Source organism: Protopterus annectens, chromosome 12.part0, assembly GCF_019279795.1.
Source record: "Protopterus annectens isolate FY-2018-M chromosome 12.part0, PAN1.0, whole genome shotgun sequence".
NCBI classification, from domain to species: Eukaryota; Metazoa; Chordata; order Ceratodontiformes; family Protopteridae; genus Protopterus; species Protopterus annectens.
The window spans coordinates 1,134,198,216-1,134,216,648 of NC_056746.1; the positions used below are offsets into that span (position 1 = coordinate 1,134,198,216).

Below are 18,433 nucleotides of genomic sequence, written 5' to 3' on the forward strand. Positions count from 1 at the left end.
AGATCCTCAGCCAAAGAAAGCATATGGGAACTGGTGCTGGGCCTGTGAGAGGGGGGGCTTGACAGGCACCGTTTTTGAAGCTTTAGCTGCTTTAGCCCTGGCAAAGGCCTTAATAGACATGGCTGCAGGAGGCCTAGCAGCTCCACGTGCAGGGGTTGAAATATCCAAGGGAATAGTGTCTGATAATTCCTGAGAAACCGCAACTGCAGGTTGGATTTCAGAAGCCGATTCCACCAGGTTAGAAGAGGCCTCGGTAGAAGGCATGTTTTCGGCTGGGGGAAGAACCGCTTGCTCGGTTTCAGCCGAAACCGAGACACTCGTGGTTGGCTTAACCGCGGTTTCGGCCGAAACCGCGCACCGCGAGTGTCGGTCCTTTTCCCTGCGTTTTTTGGTTATTTGTGAAGTCGGAGGATCCGACGGCATGATATAAGCAAAATCAAAGCCGAAAAACTGTTCTTCAAATTCCGACCGACGTCTAAGCGTCCGTCGGTTAAAAGAAGCACAGGCTAGACAAGCTGCTACGTCGTGGTCTGGGCCTAAACAAGGTAAGCAGTAAGAGTGGAAATCTTTATGAGGTATTTGTTTCCCACAAGTTAAACAGTTATTCACTTTTTCTGACATCGGCTGAGGCAAGAAAGAGTCCCCAACGGGGTACTTAGCTTTTAGAAGTCTTCGAAGTAGTATTCGGTAGTAGTAATCTCTGGTTCTGACCGACCGGCACTTGCGAACAGCTTCTGCTTCGGGCGCCACGCGGCAAGAAAGACTGAGGAAAATGGCGTCGGCTGATGCCTTTATACCCGAAGAACTGCAGCTATGACGTCGGGTGAAGCGCGACACCAGCCGAAGCCAGACCCAGACTTTGGAATCCGGCCGACCGAAGGGCTGCCTGACGACAGGACTACCCATTTGTAAGGACTGCAGATGCATCCTTGAAGGACATCTGCCTGGAATAGTTTTGTTGTGGTGACTATAACAAAAGTCTTGGACAACCATTTGGAAATAGTTTTGACACAGGCTGTCCCTTCATTTTACCTTCACAAGAAATGAACAATTGACCCACAGATCTGAAAGACCTAGTTCAGTCACGATAGCTCTGGAGTTGTCTGTGGATATCCAAGGTATGGAGTATTCCTTCTCTTTCATTTATGAGTTCAGGAAAGAAAATGGGAGATGGATGACTTTGCTCAAAATAAACTCGGATACCTCTTTAAACATAAAAGACAGGTCAACTGTCAAAGAAACATCCTGTCCTATGGATAATGAAATAGGGTTGACTCACCATTAAGAGCGTGCAACTCAGTTGCCCTTCTTGCAAAGGTGAGAACAATCAGTAAACTGTTATCCGTGTTAATAACCTCAAATCAGCCTTGTTAGCTGGTCCAAATGGAGCAAGTGTTAGTTTCTCTAAGTCAAAACTGAGATCCCAAGGAGGGGCCACCAGTTTTCTTGGAGGCCTCTTATTGAAAACCACTTTCAAAAACACTAACATCAGAATGCACTGACTAGGTAGACATGCTGAAATGGCTAAAAATTAAACCTGATAGAGGAGTAAGAAGGTCAAAGGATAGTAACACACAAAAATGATAAAACCAGAGAACAACTAGCCCTGAATGGGTGCTGGTTATGTTGTTGGCACCAACTAGAATACTTTTTCAATTTGGTAATTTAAGACCTTCTAGTAACAGGCTTTCCTGCCTCCATAAATACCTGCTGCATGCCCTCAATAAACAGGTGTATAAAAGGGAATTAAGACCCTGTCATTGAGGCAATCAGTTGAAGTGGATTGGTGTCAAGGTATATCAATCACCCCATTCTTGGGTGAGTAGATCTAGTCTGCGAGGAAGCTTGTGCTAATTGCCTCTATTTACAATACAAAGGAAAACCACTGTTACCTGGGCCAGAAGGAAGTCACCACAATGGCCTTTGGGGATTTCTTCTGAATCTTCAAAAGGATCCTGGACATTAGTGTAAATTTTGAAAAAGCACCGAGGAACATTCCTGTCCAGGGAAAGAAAATCCATCTGACTTCCAAGCCTTGTAACATGAAGTCTTGAGGAACTCCCTACAAATCACGGAAGACCCTCTGATCTAGTTTACATTTCTGGGGGTCTTCGTTCTTCCTGCTCTGGTTGCCTGCCACACAATTTTGTTTTGATGAAATCTAGGATGCCTATAGAGTAAGACTGTGCTGTGAAGCTATATCCCAAGCATGGCTAGTCAGCAGAAGGGGATATGACCTGGTTTCCCCTTGCTTGCTGATATACTACATGACTGTGGTATCATCTGTAACACCTTGAAAAGATCCCAGGGACCAAAGATGATTCAGAGAGTCAAATGCCTTCATTAGGGCACGCATCTCTTACATTTATGTGCTTGCATCTCTCCTTGGTGTCCCACACACCCAGCACTTTTATCCCCCCTGAAACTTCTCCCAAAGCAAAGTCCAAGACATATGTCATGACTGACTGCTTTGGGACGGGGATGGAGAAGGGGATACCTGGATTTAGGGATATCTGTTGTCCCCACCAAATCATTCCTTTCTGACAAACTCCAGCACTGGGACATGAAAAGACAAAGAGTTTATTGCTGAGACAAAAGAGACTTCAGATACCACAGTCTCCTTTGCAAGTACAGTCTTGTCAGGGGTATCATGAGAATTGCAATAGCCACGAGACCCAAAATTCTGAGGTATTCCAGGGAAGAAAAGCTCTTTTGAATTGTGGCATCAATTAATATCCCAGAAGCAAAACCCTGACAGGAGTCAAGACAGGCTTTAATGTTCTCTTGGAATCCCAGCTTGTGTAAGAGATTTCTCACCCAAGACAGATATTCATGATGCTTTGAAAAATACTCTGAAAAGATAAGCAAGTCATGTAAATATAAAACAAGTAGAAACCCTGTACCCTATGATAAGCTACAACTGGAGCTAGACACTTTGAAAACTTTTGCTGCAGTGAACAGTCCAAAGGGTGAGGCAGAGAACAGATAATGTCACCTAGACTCACAGTACCTTAAATACTTGAAGACTGGATGGATTGGGATGTGATGAGAATCTTTTAAATCTAATGTTACAATGAAATTGGAATGAGGAAGAAGATGCAACAGGTTGTGAAGTTGCATCATTTTGAATTTGGGCACTATCAGAAACAGGTTTAAAAGTGAAAGATTGAGAACTGGTCTCCAAACTTTCTTTCTCTGGCACTAAAACATCCTTGAATTAAACCCCTTTTCCACCCGGGAAGGGGGAACTGGTTCTATCACTCTATGCAACATAATGTGATGGACATGTGGAAACAAGAGAGTATGGGCTACAGGATGAGGAGTTATCCTCCCGGAAAGGATGAATTTCCTCCCACTGCCATAGGTTTCCTTGACAAATGATCTTCAAATCCATTTGTTTGAAGCTATCCGTTGCCAAAAAATAACTGCAGATTCAGACTTTCTGGAAGAAAGAATGGACTGCCAGGAAGGGGTGAATCAGTGTGTTAAATAGCCATTCTAACGTATTGGACTGTCCTTGGTTGTAGGAGTTTCCAGAATTCTTCTTGCAACATCCATTCACCTATAACTTGTTGAGACTGTTTACTTTGTTTCTTCCTAAAGTTGGATGAGGAGTTAAGAGAAACTTGGAAAAGAAGGGATGAAAAACCTTAAAAGATTCCCTGTATCAAATCGTCCCTTTCAGCTCACTTTTTGACCATCTCTGCAGAAAAGGAACCAAAAAACTAAATCTCTATCTAAAATAGAGTTTAAAATCTCATCATCATCATCTGGGATGTTTTGAGAATGCAGCCATGCAAACCTCCTCAAAACAGTACCAATGGTCATAGCCCTGAAAGAAGCAACAAGAGTCTCACACACTGTAAATTGTGAGTAGTGACTTAAACAATAGAAAAAATGTATTTACTTATTTGACATTTGTTTACCAGGGTGGTCGGACTGGGTCTACAGAAGCCATTTTCAGCAGAGGCCCAGGGAGAAAAACTCCACATACAGTGCAATACAAATACAGTGGATATAAAAAGTGTACACACTCCTGTTAAAATGACAGTTTTTTTGCGATACAAAACAATGAGACCACAATAAATAATTTCAAAACTTTTCCTACCTTTAATGTGACCTATAACCTGTACAATTCAATTAAAAAACAAACATCTATTAGGGACAAATATAAAAAATAAAAAACATACAATACGCTGGTTGCATAAGTGTGCACACCCTTAAACTAATACTTTGTTGAATCACCTTTTGTTTTAATTAGAGCATTCATTCTTCTTGGGTACACACCTGCCATCAATTAAAGAGATTCTGATTAACCCCAAGTAAAGTTCAGCTGTCCTAGTAGGATTTTCCTGACATTTACTCAGTTGCCTGCTACAGCAAATACTATGGTTCACAGACAGCTTACAAAGCATCAAAGAGATCTCATTCTTGAAAGGTATCAATCAGGAAAAGGGTACAAAAAAATTTTCACAGCATTGGATATACCATGGAACATAGTGAAGACAGCCATCAAAAAGTGTAGAAAATATGGGACAACAGTGACGTTGCAAAGAACTGGACGTCCCTCCAAAACTGATGAAAACACAAGAAGAAAACTGATCAGGGAGACTGCCAAGAGACCTACAGTAACACTGAAGCAGCAGCTGCAGGAATTTCAGGCAAGTACTGGTTGTGTACTACATGTGACAACATCTCCCATATTCTCCATAAGTCTGGACTATAGGGGTAGGTTTGCAAGACGGAAACCTTTTCTTAGACAGAAAAACATCCAGGCCCAGCTAAAATTTGCAAAACAATATATCAAGTCTCCCAAAAGCATGTGGGAAAATGTGTTATGGTCAGATGAGAGCAAGGCTGAACTTTTTGGCCACAATTCCAAAAGGTATGCCTGGCACAAAAACACTTCACATTACCAAAATAACACCATCCCCTCAGTGAAGCATAGTGGTGGCAGTATCATGCTTTGGGGTTGATTTTCTTCAGCTGGAACTGGGGCTTTAGTTAAGGTGGAGGGAATTATTAACAGTTCCAAATACCAGTTATTTTTGGCCCAAAACTTTCAGGCGTCTGCTAGAAAGCTGAAGATGAAGAGGAATTTCATCTTTCAACACGATAATGACCCCAAGCATACATGCAAATCAACAAAATAATGGCTTCACCAGAAGAAATGACCCAGCCAGAGCCCAGACCTAAATCCAATAGAAAATCTGAGGGGTGACCTGAAGAGGGGAGTGCACAAGAGATGCCCTCGTAATCCGATAGATTTGGAGCACTTTTGCAAGGAAGAGTGGGCAAATATTGCCAAGCTGTGCTATGCTGACAGACTCCTACCCAAGAAGACTGAATGTTGCAATTAAAGCAAAAGGCACTTCAAGAAAGTATTAGTTTAAGGGTATGTACATTTATGCAACCAGCTTATTGTACTTTTTTTTATTTTTTATATTTTTTCCCCTAATAGATTTGTTAGTTTTTCAACTGAATTGTACAGGTTATAGGTCACATTAAAGGTGGGAATGGTTTTGAAATGATTTATTGTGGTCTCATTTTTTTAAATCACAAAAACCTGGCATTTTAGCAGGGGGGTGTTCACTTTTTATATCTACTGTATAGAGAGATGGCACATTTACATACACGCACACCTTTGTTTTATATATATATATATATATATATATATCATACGTACACACACACCATACATGAGGTGTGTCTACTACATCAAGAGACACACACACACATACATCTGGTCTCTTGCAGAGTAGACAAAGAGAAATTTTACTGACTAGCAAAAAGAACTGGTGACAATACATAGAATGTGATTTTTATGAGCTACACATAACATAATACAGTGTTTTTTCCTGTGTGTGGAGCTGACTGCACCCCCCCCTCACAGCCTCACTACTTTATATTTTATATCTTAGAGATAACAACAGTTGGGGGAGGTTCACACATCCCCAGTTCTCTGCTCTCACAGGAGTAACTGCAACATTGTGATTACCTTGTTATTCAATCATAGCATGTCAATGTTTTTGCAGTCAACCAAAATGGCAATATATATATATATATATATATATATATATATATATATATATATATATACACATACACACACATACATACAGTTATATAAATTTTACATACACACAAGTCGATGAATAAATGCAGAACTCCAGCTGAAAGCTGTAACATAACCACAAGAGAACAATAGCAGCAATGCATCTTAGGGTGCAGTTTAGTCATTACAATTAAGTTTCAACCCTCACCAGTTTAAATGTAGGGCAACAGTTAGTTACCCAAATCTGTTTACTTAGTTATCACCACTACCATGGCAATGGTTAACCTGGCAAAAAACAGTAGTTTTAACATAATGCAGCACTGGCATCTGTTATGGCAATTATTTGCTAAAGCTCAAGTTTTTGGATTAAAGTTCTGGTACCGTAGAGGTAGTGAAAAGTAGTATGAAATGAATGCGAAACGAAATAAAGTCACATTTCCATACTCTAAACTTTCAATTCTGCATCTGACCTTCTTAAATGAGGGAAAAAAAGCTTACCGGTGTACCTCCATCTGACTTCTGCAACTCAGACACTTTAGTTTCAAAAATGCCTATGAGATCATGAGATCCATCATCATCGTAATCAGTACAATGCACCTAGAAAGGAAAGAAACAGCAGCGAATGGGAATGAGCATAACAAGTCACAGTGCTCACCGCTTGGTCCTTTGATTCCAACAGCTGTGCAGTTGTGCACGTGAACTCTCCTATCAAATCAGAGGAAGTGTCTTCATCCTTATCACTGCAGGAAACCTGACAGCGAAACAGACGTAAAAGTCAGTACCAATAAACTGCTACTAACATTATTTTGTATAATAAAAATGGTGTCCCTCAGGATAATAATTCTAATTGTACAGGCAGTTTCTCTTGCAATTAAATTTTACAACAAAATGAAAGTTGCATACTTACCATAAAGACAGATCCAGGTTTTCTTCTTCCAGAAAGGAGACTAGCACCTGCAGAAAATGTTCAGGTCTTGAGCTTCACCTCCTCTACCTATAACTCCTTGCTCTGACTCTCCTCATCAAGTTTACCCCTTCACTGACCCTAGTACAATGAACCCAGGAAAAAAACAATTTATACGGGAAATGGCTAAAGACCAGCATGAGGGTCCTGTTACATAATTACGTTAGTAATTACATAACTTCTGCATCCAGTGTCATCTTTTCTGTCCATTGCAACCTGCTGGACAGGGTTCCCAGCCTTTAAGAGCATCTGAGTGATCCCAGAAAAGATTCATGATCATCAACAAAGACCTTTTCTACAAGGGGGCGGGATACTGTGTCATTTACTGCCATCTCTCCCTATTCAATGCCACTCTCCTACCTTCTTCGGGGTTCCTATTAATTATTCTAACTTTTCAATGTTCATACCATATGATTGAACTTTGAAAAGTTAGAAGGTTAAAAGCAACGGCTCCGTATGGTGCAGAATGGGAAAATTTCCCTTTTCTGCACTGGTGCGATCTTGGAGTTGATATATTTAAGTAGGGGGGTATGGGGGGTGCAGGGGGACTTGCCCCCCCCCCTGCTCAGAGCATTCAGGTAATTTTTATTTATTTTTTTAAATTTTTTATTATATTTTCAAAGTTTCAAACTTCGCTCATATGTTGTCGAACATATGTGGTTCAAAGTTTTGAAACTTCGAATATATATATATATATATATATATATATATATATATATATATATATATAACAGACCCCCTTCTTCGATACTCATGTCTGACTGTCGCAGGTCCTCTCTCTCAATCTATCCACCTCTTTGCTGGACGCTCCCATTTTCTCTTATCTTCTTCCTATCTGTCCCAAATATTCAACAGATTTTCTTCTGCTTTCCTATGGATGTGCCACCATCACCTGTTCTCTTTGACCTTTACTGCAATTGGGGCTACTCTGGCTTCTGCTTTGATGTCCTAATTTTTTAGTCTATCCCACAGTGTGCATCCTACCAGCCGCCTCAGGCACTTCATGACCTCTAGCTTCCTAAACTGCCCTGCCTTTACTGCCCAGGTTTCTGTACCATACGATAGTACTGGTGGCATGGCACCACTGTTTTGTACACTTTACTTTTCAGCTTCTTTGGCATTCTTTTATCATATACTACCCCTGAAACTCCCTGTCAGTTGGCTGCAGCCCCTCTAATTCTAGCTTTGACCTCTTCACATTCAGACTTCCCTACTCCTCAACCACCCCTTCCAAAAGCTTCCTGAAGCTGTTAACCTGTAACACTATTTCCCCTTCTATCTCAATTTCCAGCTTCTTCTGAGTTCCCTATTTGCTGCCATAACTGTCTTATCTGTATTCAGTTTCATCCCATGTGCCTTCAGCTTTGCATTTCATTCTCTTACTCTTTTTAAGTTCCTGCTCAGAGTCTGTCTGTAATGCCACATCATCTGAATATAGCAACTTGGTTCATTTGTCCCTTCTGACCTGTTTGCTAATGTAGTCTATCAGTATGAACAGCAGTGAGCTCAGCGCTGAGCCCTGATGCACACCCATGCCCACTGGGAACCTCTCTGTAAGACCGAACATTGTTCGTACTTGAGTCATTGGGTCCCTGTACACAGCTTGCATTAATTCTACAAATGCTTCTGGGACTCAACTACCACAGGACTGACCAAATCAGCTTTCCTGGGACCCTTTCATAAGCTTTCTCCAAATCTAGGAATGCAGAGTCGGACACTCTCCTTATTTCTAGCGTCTTCAAAGTATCTGCATCACTGCAAACAATGGATCAGTTGTGCAACATCCTGATCTGAATCCTAGCTGTTCATTTCCCATCTTACGTTCTACTTCTCTGTGTATTCGTTTATCAAACACCCTCTCCAGAACTTTCATGCAGACTGGCAGGCATTTGTTACCTCTATACTACCCACAGTTGTGAATGTCTCCTTTGTTCTTAAACAACGGCACTAGTATGCTTTCTCTCAGGACATCTGGGATATACATCGCTCTCCATACTGCTTTGAGTACCCTCAGGTGCCATTTCTCCCCTATCTCACCCAACATCTTGATCATATCTGCTATGATTTCTGAGCCTACTGCGTTCTTGGACTTCATTTTCCTTAGTGCTGCTCTTACTTCTGTCTAGGGTGGGTCCTCCCTTTTCTCCCACTGTAGACTGTGTCTGAGGCAGCATAGCTTCTGTTGGGTTTTCTTCATTCACAAGCTGCTTTAAGTACTCCTCGTATCCGCCTTTGATGTCCTGTGGACTGGTGACCAGGTTGTTGCTGGCATCCCTTATAAAGGGCACCTTACTATCTTCTTTATCTTTTACTCTGTCTTGTAATCTAGTGTCATTTTTTATGCCATATACTTTCCCGAAGCTGGTAGAGTACACCTGATACTGTCTTCTTCCCTACTGCAACTCCTTTCTTAGCCTCTTTGTTAGATGACCAGTATTCCCTCCTAGCCTGGTCTGTCCTATCTCCCACTTTTTCCTGCACTCCTCCTTTCGTTTGATGGCTTCCTGAACTTCTGCATTCTATCACCAGTTTCACTTATGTACCTTAATGTAATATCTGGCTAGACCACATATCTGCTCTGTAGCTCTTACACGTGCTGTTTTGAGGTACTGCCATTCTTCAACTCCACCCATTTCCTCTTCTACCTGGGGTGTTCGAGCGCAGAGTAATTCCTTGAACTGTCATGCTTTCTCTCCAATAAACTTCCACATCTTCAGCCTAGTCTGTGTCGACCTTAGAGTTATCTCTGACCACTGCTTGCAACTGATTGTGGGAACCAGTGGTTAATGCTGTGGGCCATCTGCTTCACTGGGGATGACTTTTCAATTGCTGATTCTACCCCGGTGCCCTTTCCTTACTAGGAGGAAGTCTACTTACCTCACTTTTGTATGTGATCTTGTGACTATTTCTGACCCATGTGTTGGCTACCTTCAAGCCATGTGCCAGCAGACAGAAGTCTAGAATGGCTTCCCTCTCTTTATTCCCGTTGTCCCATCCAAGCTGACCCAGGTAGTCCTCACAACCTGTTCTGTTCATCTTGATGTGTGCATTCAAGTCGCCCATTAACACCAATTCCTGTTGTCCTGCTTTATCTAGTAGGTCCTGCAACTGCTGCCTGCATGCACTCTGTTACTCACTATCATAATCATGTTATGAGGGACAGGCTGAGATTATGAATGCTTCTATATCATTAATCTGGAGTCTGACTGCTATTACGTCTGTCACTAATTCTGATGACATTCCTCACTCTTCTGAAGCCTCTCCCTCAACACAATTCCCATCACAATTCCCATAACATTTCCAGCCTGTCCTCCTCTTGAGTAATAGACTTTGGACCCAAAGCCAAATGGCTTTGCTGCACTGCCCTCCCATGTTGTCTTGTGGATACATACAATATCCAGCCTCATCCTCACCATCATGTCATCCACTTCCAAGCCGCCTCTTGTCATTGAACTTGCAATGTATGTGGCAAATCTCATTTCATGTTTGGCGATTGATTGGTCTGACATCCAGCTTTTGCTGGGCAAATGGGACACCAGCTGGTCAGTAGCTTATTGACCCAGGGCTACTGGACTTTATGGCAGGCAAACACTGGCCAACAGAAGCACATACACCCCTCCCACTGTTAGTATGGGTCCCTGGCATAGGTCGGAGTAAGCAGGGTCCTCAACCCATTTAACAATGGCAAACACCCATGCCCCTTTTGGCAGTATTAGTCAACATAACAGGATCACTTAAAATCATAGTTTTAAACTGCTGAGCGACACAGTGTGCAGTCTATGATCCATGTTCTCCTATCTTGAGGATACTGGTCTATACAACTCTTCCCCATACAAGGCATCATCTAGAGTCCATGCTGCTCTCCACAGCTCCATTCTTAGGTAAGTTTGAGATGGAAATGCTCAGCATGTTTTTCAGAGGTGGGAGAACGCCCACAGAGAGAGAACATGAAAACTCCAGACAGACATTGGTCAGAGGTCAGGATTGAACCTTGTACATGGACGGTGAATTCCTTAACCATTATGTCAACTGGTCTGCTTCTAGGAGAGAATGTTTGGCAAAAAGGTGGAACCAAAGAAAGCTCTAGACCTACACTGAATGTCCCCAGTTTGTAAAGGGACACAAAAGTACTGCTACACAAATGTCATCAGTACAAGCCTGAGTGAAAAAGACAGTTAAAATTGCAAACACTGTTGTAGAATGATTCCTACACTTAAAATAGGTTCATACTAGGCTATCTGCCCTGGGGCAATTATAAGCCTAGCCCGATTCTGTATGGCTTACGCCACCCCTTGATTTGAGTATACTGTGCCCTTTTTAAGGTTTAGTTTACTGTGCCTCTGTGTAATAGTGACATGGGAGTAATCCCTGGGACAAACCTACGATCCCCCATCCACCTATCGAGATTCTTCTTGAAGAGATTCAGTGAGGTGCTCTGCCTCACATGAACTGGAATTCTATTCCAGAGCGAAGGGAGCCTCTGGGTTATGAACCTGTCCCTCCAGCAAGTTCTATTTATTTCTGTGCTGAGATTCAATTCCCTCGAGCTTGTGGCTCTAAGGGATTTAGATTTACTGAGGTGGAGCATGTCCATTAATTCTGGATTTGACATAGCTTTGTATGTCAGGCATAGATCGCCTGACATAATATCCAACACAATATGGATTCACTGGACATTTTGTTATATTTAAGTCTTTTGTTTTTTTTTATTTTTTTTTTAGTTTTATGGACGTCTGGTGAGAACATGGAATAGCAAAGTGAGGTCCCAAAGAGGAACCAGATCAATAACTGGTGGTGGTAATAAAAAGACGCCTCTCAAGGCAAATAAATTCTTTTCAGAGAGCATGCCAAGGTTTTTAATATGAAAGCCATTTGGATAGGGTCACTTTTGACACAGGTTAGCCAACAAGTGTTTTGGAAAAAGAGATTAAAGGCTGTTAGATGGCCTGAAATCTTTTTTATCCAAAATAGAATCTCAATTGTCAATGAATATAACAATACAGCAAATATTCTCCCTTGCTAAAGGAACTTGGAGGAAAAAACAGGCAAATGAATGGGGTGATTCAAATTCAACTCGGAAGCTACCCTGGGCAGAAAGGAAAGGCTGGTCCTTAAGGTAACCCTATCTTTATGGAAAACGAGATAAGGGGGCACAAACAATAGTGTTTGAAGTTCAGACATCATTCTTGCTGATTTAACAGCAAAAAGAAAGCGTTTTTCTCAAGAGTGTTAAGGGCACTGTGGCTGCTGGTTCAAAGGGAGGTCTGGTGAGAATAATATAAAACTCACTCTAGCTCCTCAGTTTAACAGCCTTCAAGGAGTAAGAAAATTAATTTCAACATCCAACAACACAATATGGATTCACTGGACATTTTGTTGTTATATTTAAGTCTTTTGTTTTGTTTTTAGTTTTTTTTTAGTTTTAAGGACGTCTGGTGAGAACATGGAATAGCAAAGTGAGGTCCCAAAGGGGAACCAGATCAATAACTGGTGGAGGTAATAAAAAGACGCCTCTCAAAAAAGCATTGGAGAGCTTAAGAGCTGCCACAGGTGTATTATCCACTCCAACATAAAAGTTAGAAATAGCAAATAACTGCAGTTTAATGGTAGAATAACTAAGACTGGAGTGAAAAAGACCAGTCAAAAAATTCAGAATAGCATCCAAGGGTGAAGAAAAAAGAATCCAACATCTTGGAAGAGGCCCAAAAGGAGAACCTCTTCCACTTATTGGCTTAAACCTTTCCAAGTGAAGGCTTCTGAAAGAAAGTAAGGAAATGAATAAGTCTCTTGGAGAACTTTGGGAACCTGGCTGTTACTGGAACTGAAGGAGCCATGCAGTCGGTTTGAGGATGTGAAGGTTTGGGTGAGGTAGGCCTGAAGGATGACAAATTTGTCCTAGAAAGGGATCCAGAACTCATGGCAGGTGAAGGTGAGGCCAAAGGAAGGAGAACCAAACCTAGGAGGCAAGAAAGGGGCAATGAGAGAGACTGTCATTCTGCAACAGGTTGCTTTCTAAACCCAAAAAAAAAAACAAAATAAATGATCTTCTCTAACAAGAAATCCAAAGCAAAACCATCTCCTCACTCCATCTACTCCACTAATGGCACTATAATAGAACTAGTTAACCAAACAAAACTACTTGGTGTCACAACAGACAACAACCTAACATTCAATAAAACACATCACTCACAATAAAGAAAGTTCACATCAAACCTGGTGCTCTATATAGAGCCAAAACTTACCTTACTCAAAATGGCAGACTAGCCGCAGCCAGATCCCACCTCCTATCTACTCTCCTCAACTGTTCTCAACTTTTCACTAACCTGCATAAGTCTGATTTACATCTACTTGATTCCTGCTATAACAAAATAGCAAACTTTGCAAAAAATATAACCAACAGGACCCATCATTGCCTTGCTCTTCAAAAATTACACTGGCTTGAATTTCCCAATATGTTATTTCTCAATAAGCTCACCATTGCCCACTGTATTATCCACAGACCTGAAAACTGCCCTGCACTCTCCAACCTAGTGCCAACCCCAGGACTCTTAGATCATTCAATAAACTTATATTAAAGGTTACAAAGTCCCATAATTACTTCGGTGATTCTCTTTTCTCCTTCAAAGTAGCAACAGTGGAACCCTATTAACCCAGAATTTCTTAAACACATATTGTCATAGCTTCAAAAAACTCCTAAATTAATACCTTACTCAACAATGGCTATGCTCCTGTAATACTCCTGGCTAGTTTCTCATGCCTTCAATCATAATGTTTTCTATTCTCCTAACTTCTTGTCTTACTTCTACCAAATGAAAATACCACAATGGTTTTTAGTTATATATCAAATGAGTTTCATATTACTGTCTGTAATAAGGCTTAAGAAATGTAATGTTTTCTGTTTTACATTCACCTTTTTGTAAACTGTGATTGTTGGCAACTGTCAAACGTTTTGTATATTCTTTGTAAATCTTTTAAAAATGTTTGTAATCTTTTTGTACTATTGTTATGGACCTTATCTCCCTGGGTCTCCACTGAAAATGTGCTACTAGTTAGCAAATGTAAAATAAAATAAAATAAACAGAGGTGTCGGAGGATAGGCTTACAGGAGACCTGAAGGACCAAACATGCAGGATAGTGTACCTACAACTGTGTAGAAACTGCTGAATTATTTGTTGAACAGGGAAGCAAATGGATCACAGCTGGGGGGCCCCCAGTGGTTGAGAATCCCTGCTGCTACATCTGGATTCAGGGACCTCAGACTGTCCACCAGTATATTAGATTCCCGAAGAATTTGTGTTGCGATCTGAAACTGCTGAGAGGACTCTGCCCACTACCAAACTCTCACAGCCTCTCAACACAAGTGGTAGTATGGAGTTCCTCCTGGCTTGTTCAGATACATAACACTGATGTACTGTCTGTGTGAATGGCAATACCACCCTTGGGGTGGAGGTACCGAAAGACCGAAAGACCTGCAATGTTAGGACTGCCCTCATCTCCAAGATGACGATGTGAGGATTGACCTCAGACTGATACCAAGTGCCCTGGACAGCCTTCTCCTCAAAATGCTGCTCCACCTCAGAAGGAAAGCATCTCTGGTCACGATGATGTGAGGAAAAGGGAAGAACAAAAGGTCAATCTGACATCATCACAGGAAATTCCAGTCATCATCAAATATGTTGACAATAGATCTTTGTTAGAGATAACTGAAAACTCATTGGATGAGTCAGATGAGACCAAAAACTGACAGAGACCACTGAAGCACCCACAAGTGGAACCTTGTCAACATTCTACCAAGCAGGTAATTTCTGTGGACGTTTGGAAGCTAGGAGGGGAAAAACTGATAAAGATCCGAACAATTCGTTTAACAGTACTGTTAAGAGGAGGGGAAGCACCAATATCTTGGAAGAAAGCTATGGTGGCTATAATATATAAAGAGGGTAAAGACCCAACAGATCCAGCTTCGTACAGGCCCATTTCAGTCCTGAACCATGCTACAGTGTGTTTATGTCTGTAACTGTCAGGAGAGTGTCAAGGGTGAAGCTAAGGTTGGTGGATGTGGATTGGTGTGGTTTTGTGGAGGGGAGGTAACCATTTGATGGCACTGGCAAGACACTAATGGTCTGTGGGGCAAGATGTAATACATTACCATTGTTGTTGGTGGGTCCTGATAAAGTGATATGGAGAAAGCGTTTGACGGAGTGAGCTGGGAATTTATGAGCAGGGCAGTGGAGGCATTTGCATTCCCTGACAAAATTATAAGGCTGATTAGGAGGATGTGTGGGGGATTGGAGGCAAAGGGTGGGGTGGGTGGGTTCCTCTCTGATGGTTCTGTCTGAGCAAGGGAACCACGTGGGGGTGCCCTCTTTCCCCTTTGTTGTTGCATTAAATTTAGAACCACTGGCAGGGAGGGTAAGGGACTCTGAAATTCAGAGATATGGTTGGTGTGGTGGTCAAGAGTGGCTAGCATTACTTGCATTTATACCTGATGGAACCTTGAGAGGGGGGGGGGTATTTCACTGTTATGCAACATTCTGAGGCAGTTTCAGATCTTTTCAGGATACAGAGTTAGTGAAGCTAAAACAAAGACAATATCTGTAAATTATGTACCCACACTTGAATTGGAGTTAGTTCGGCAGTATTCTTATCTGTAAGGACATGATAAAATGAAGTACTTTGGAGTATAGATTGAGGGAGGTTTGGTGTGGCAGCTGAGGATATGTGGGAAAAGACTAAACAAACTAAACAAAAGGTAATAAAAAAATGAGAAATTAAATATGGATAGTGGGATAGAAGCAGCTGAAATGTTTTTGGTCCCTTTGGTTTTACACACAGGTTGGGCATGTTTCTGTCGGCTGGATGAGAACTGGTGAACGGCAACTGATGGAGAGCTGGGGGATTCTGTCTGGAGGGAGATGGCAGGAGTCAGGTGGGATGGGCTGGTTCTTCAGGTGGAGTGGGGTAGTTTGGGACTGCCCACTTTGGTGGAATTCTTTTGGAACTACACAGTTGAGGCTGCTGTGCATAGCATGGGCAGTGACCTATAATTCCGGGGAGGGTAAGCAGGGTTAAGCTCCGCAGGCAGGGATGGACTAGGCTTTTGGGTGCAGATCCTTGGACAGAATATCAGTAGACATAAGGAGTGCTGTATTCATTAACTGTCAGAATGTATCCTAAGAACTAAACCAACACAGGAATGGAGAGGGGAGGTTCTACTGGTAGGGATAACTGCACGTGTGGATGCAGACAGCAGGTGGGGGGGGTCTGGAATTTATTGCACTGGACTGTCACAGAAGCCAAGGTTGCTAGAAGCAAGTAGTGGTGGAATGGGAGGAGGCTAGAAATGTTTATGGACTGCCGTCAGGGGATTGGTGTCAGTGTGGGCAGGGAGAGGGAAATGGGGGTATCCTGGGCAGGAGATTGGCACTGGTAGAGATTTTGGTGGAGTCTGGAGCAGAGGCTGCCATGGAACAAGAAACAGTTAGTGCAGCATACGGAATGAGGCCATGTTGAGTCTAATTATGGTGGCTGCCAGGAAGGCAACTGTTGGAAGATGGAGGTCAAACTCTAGACCGACTTTACCAGAAGTGGTGAATATGGTGAGAGATGGAACAACTGTGGTTGGGATCTTTGTAGAGTGGTGGAAGCGAAATGCATGGAGGAACACGGGAACTGTAGGAACAATACATACAGATGGGTAAATGGGGTTAAGGGGAGGATAGGATTTGAATGAGTTATACAACATTTTACAATGACTGGACAAGTTATGGGTGATGTATGGTGTTTGCAACTAAAACTATATCAATGTGGCTTGTGATGTACAGTATCTGCAACTAAAATTATGTCAGTATGGTTAGTTTTCATTTATATTAATACAGGATTGCCTATGAATTTAATAAAGAGGTTTCTTGTTTACAAAAAAAAAAAAAAAAAAAAAACTTCCACTAAGCAAACCCATTCATGGCATACCCATGTCCTCTGCTTACTCCTCAGAGTTCCAACTCCCATAGGAATAGATGAAGAGAAAAGACCAGTCTCATTTGCCAGACAATAAATAGTAATAAGTTCAAAAATAACCCAACTTGGTGGAATGCTCAAACAAATCAACTGTACAAGAAAAATAAAAGCCTTGTTCCATGATAAAGAAGGACAAAGCCTTACCTTACCTGTAAGTCAGATGACTCATGTTTGCCTACTGGCATGGGTGCTGGAGGAAATGGGCAGGGGAGAAAAGAAATGAGAGGACGATACCAAACTGCCCACACCAAAGGGAGGGCTATGTATCAACTCACTTCACTGGTGACAACTGTAGGGTAACAGGTGTATCACCTGCAGAAAGGAGCCTAGCGTGCACATGCCAAGAGTTGCATTGCCAGTCAGGGAACTAGATATGCACGATAGTGCGCATGGGTCTACTGGTAGCAGCACACAGTGTAGTATGCAAGCTGCTGGAGAACAAGTTAGGAAAGCCCACAGGACCTAGAAATGTGCTAGCTCACAAGCACATAAGTTTTGTATCCACAATTATGGAAAAAAAAAAAAAAAAAAAAAAAAAAAAAAGTATTAGCCAAGACCTCCACGCATACAATTATAGAGTGCAAGCCAGTTATGAACTAAGAAATGCTTCCAATACTGAGGACAACCTAAAAAGGCCTTCTACAGCTACAGTAGGAATCTCAGGATTAACACCTAGTTCTCCAATGAACTTACACCTCTACCAGTGAACTCCATTCCAACCCAGAAACTAAAATGAATCACCTTGCTAATAAATTAAGCTAAACTTCACACATTCCACACACTCCATCTCCTCCATAATGTCCCTGCTTACTGTACCATACGTTATCACACAAACTAGTGGCTTCTACTTTTTTCATAATTAAAAACACTATTGTCACGGTCCTGAAAAATATGCCAAGCTACCTTGCAAGTATCAAATACAGCCCAACCTCTCCTATATCTACTAAACCTTTAAGCTTCTCTGCAGTCTACGTAAGTTGTTACTTGAAACACTATCACACTTGTCACCCAACACAAGGAAGGTCCTACAATACACATCCTGATGACTACTACCCTATCAGAACTATTAGTACTATTATGTAAAGTCACAGAACTCATTACTGAACTAATGACTTCCTGACCCAATCAATTCAGATTTATTAAGGGCAGGTCATGCCAACACAACCAAACAGATTTTTTGACAAGGTCACAGAAGCTTTAAGAAAGTGAGGCACCCCAGACAGTTCAGTTTTCAGTCCCTTCCTGAATGGCATTTACTTTTTACAAAATTAGGCATCCACAGTCAGTGAATAACCAAGCTTCCAAGTAACTGCAAAGTGGGTGCAGTTTTCAACTCACTTCAAACTACCCTGCACACAACCTGCACCTGCATTTCCAGGTGGTCTCATGCTATTGTTATA

The 18,433-nt window shown here is 41.8% G+C and overlaps 1 protein-coding gene across 7 annotated transcripts in view; it reads right to left on the minus strand.

The window, feature by feature from the left end:
- LOC122817027 (copine-3-like) overlaps nucleotides 1-18,433 on the minus strand; it is a 2,295,182-nt gene that overhangs the window by 797,757 nt on the left and 1,478,992 nt on the right. For 6 of the 7 annotated variants that reach the window (XM_044090160.1, XM_044090159.1, XM_044090157.1 and 3 more), the window contains one exon: nucleotides 6,554-6,652. In XM_044090160.1, the coding sequence (XP_043946095.1) occupies nucleotides 6,554-6,652 (99 nt within the window). Of the gene's footprint in view, nucleotides 1-6,553; nucleotides 6,653-6,710; nucleotides 6,807-18,433 lie in introns of all 7 variants that reach the window. The other variant, XM_044090154.1, reaches the window with a different exon arrangement.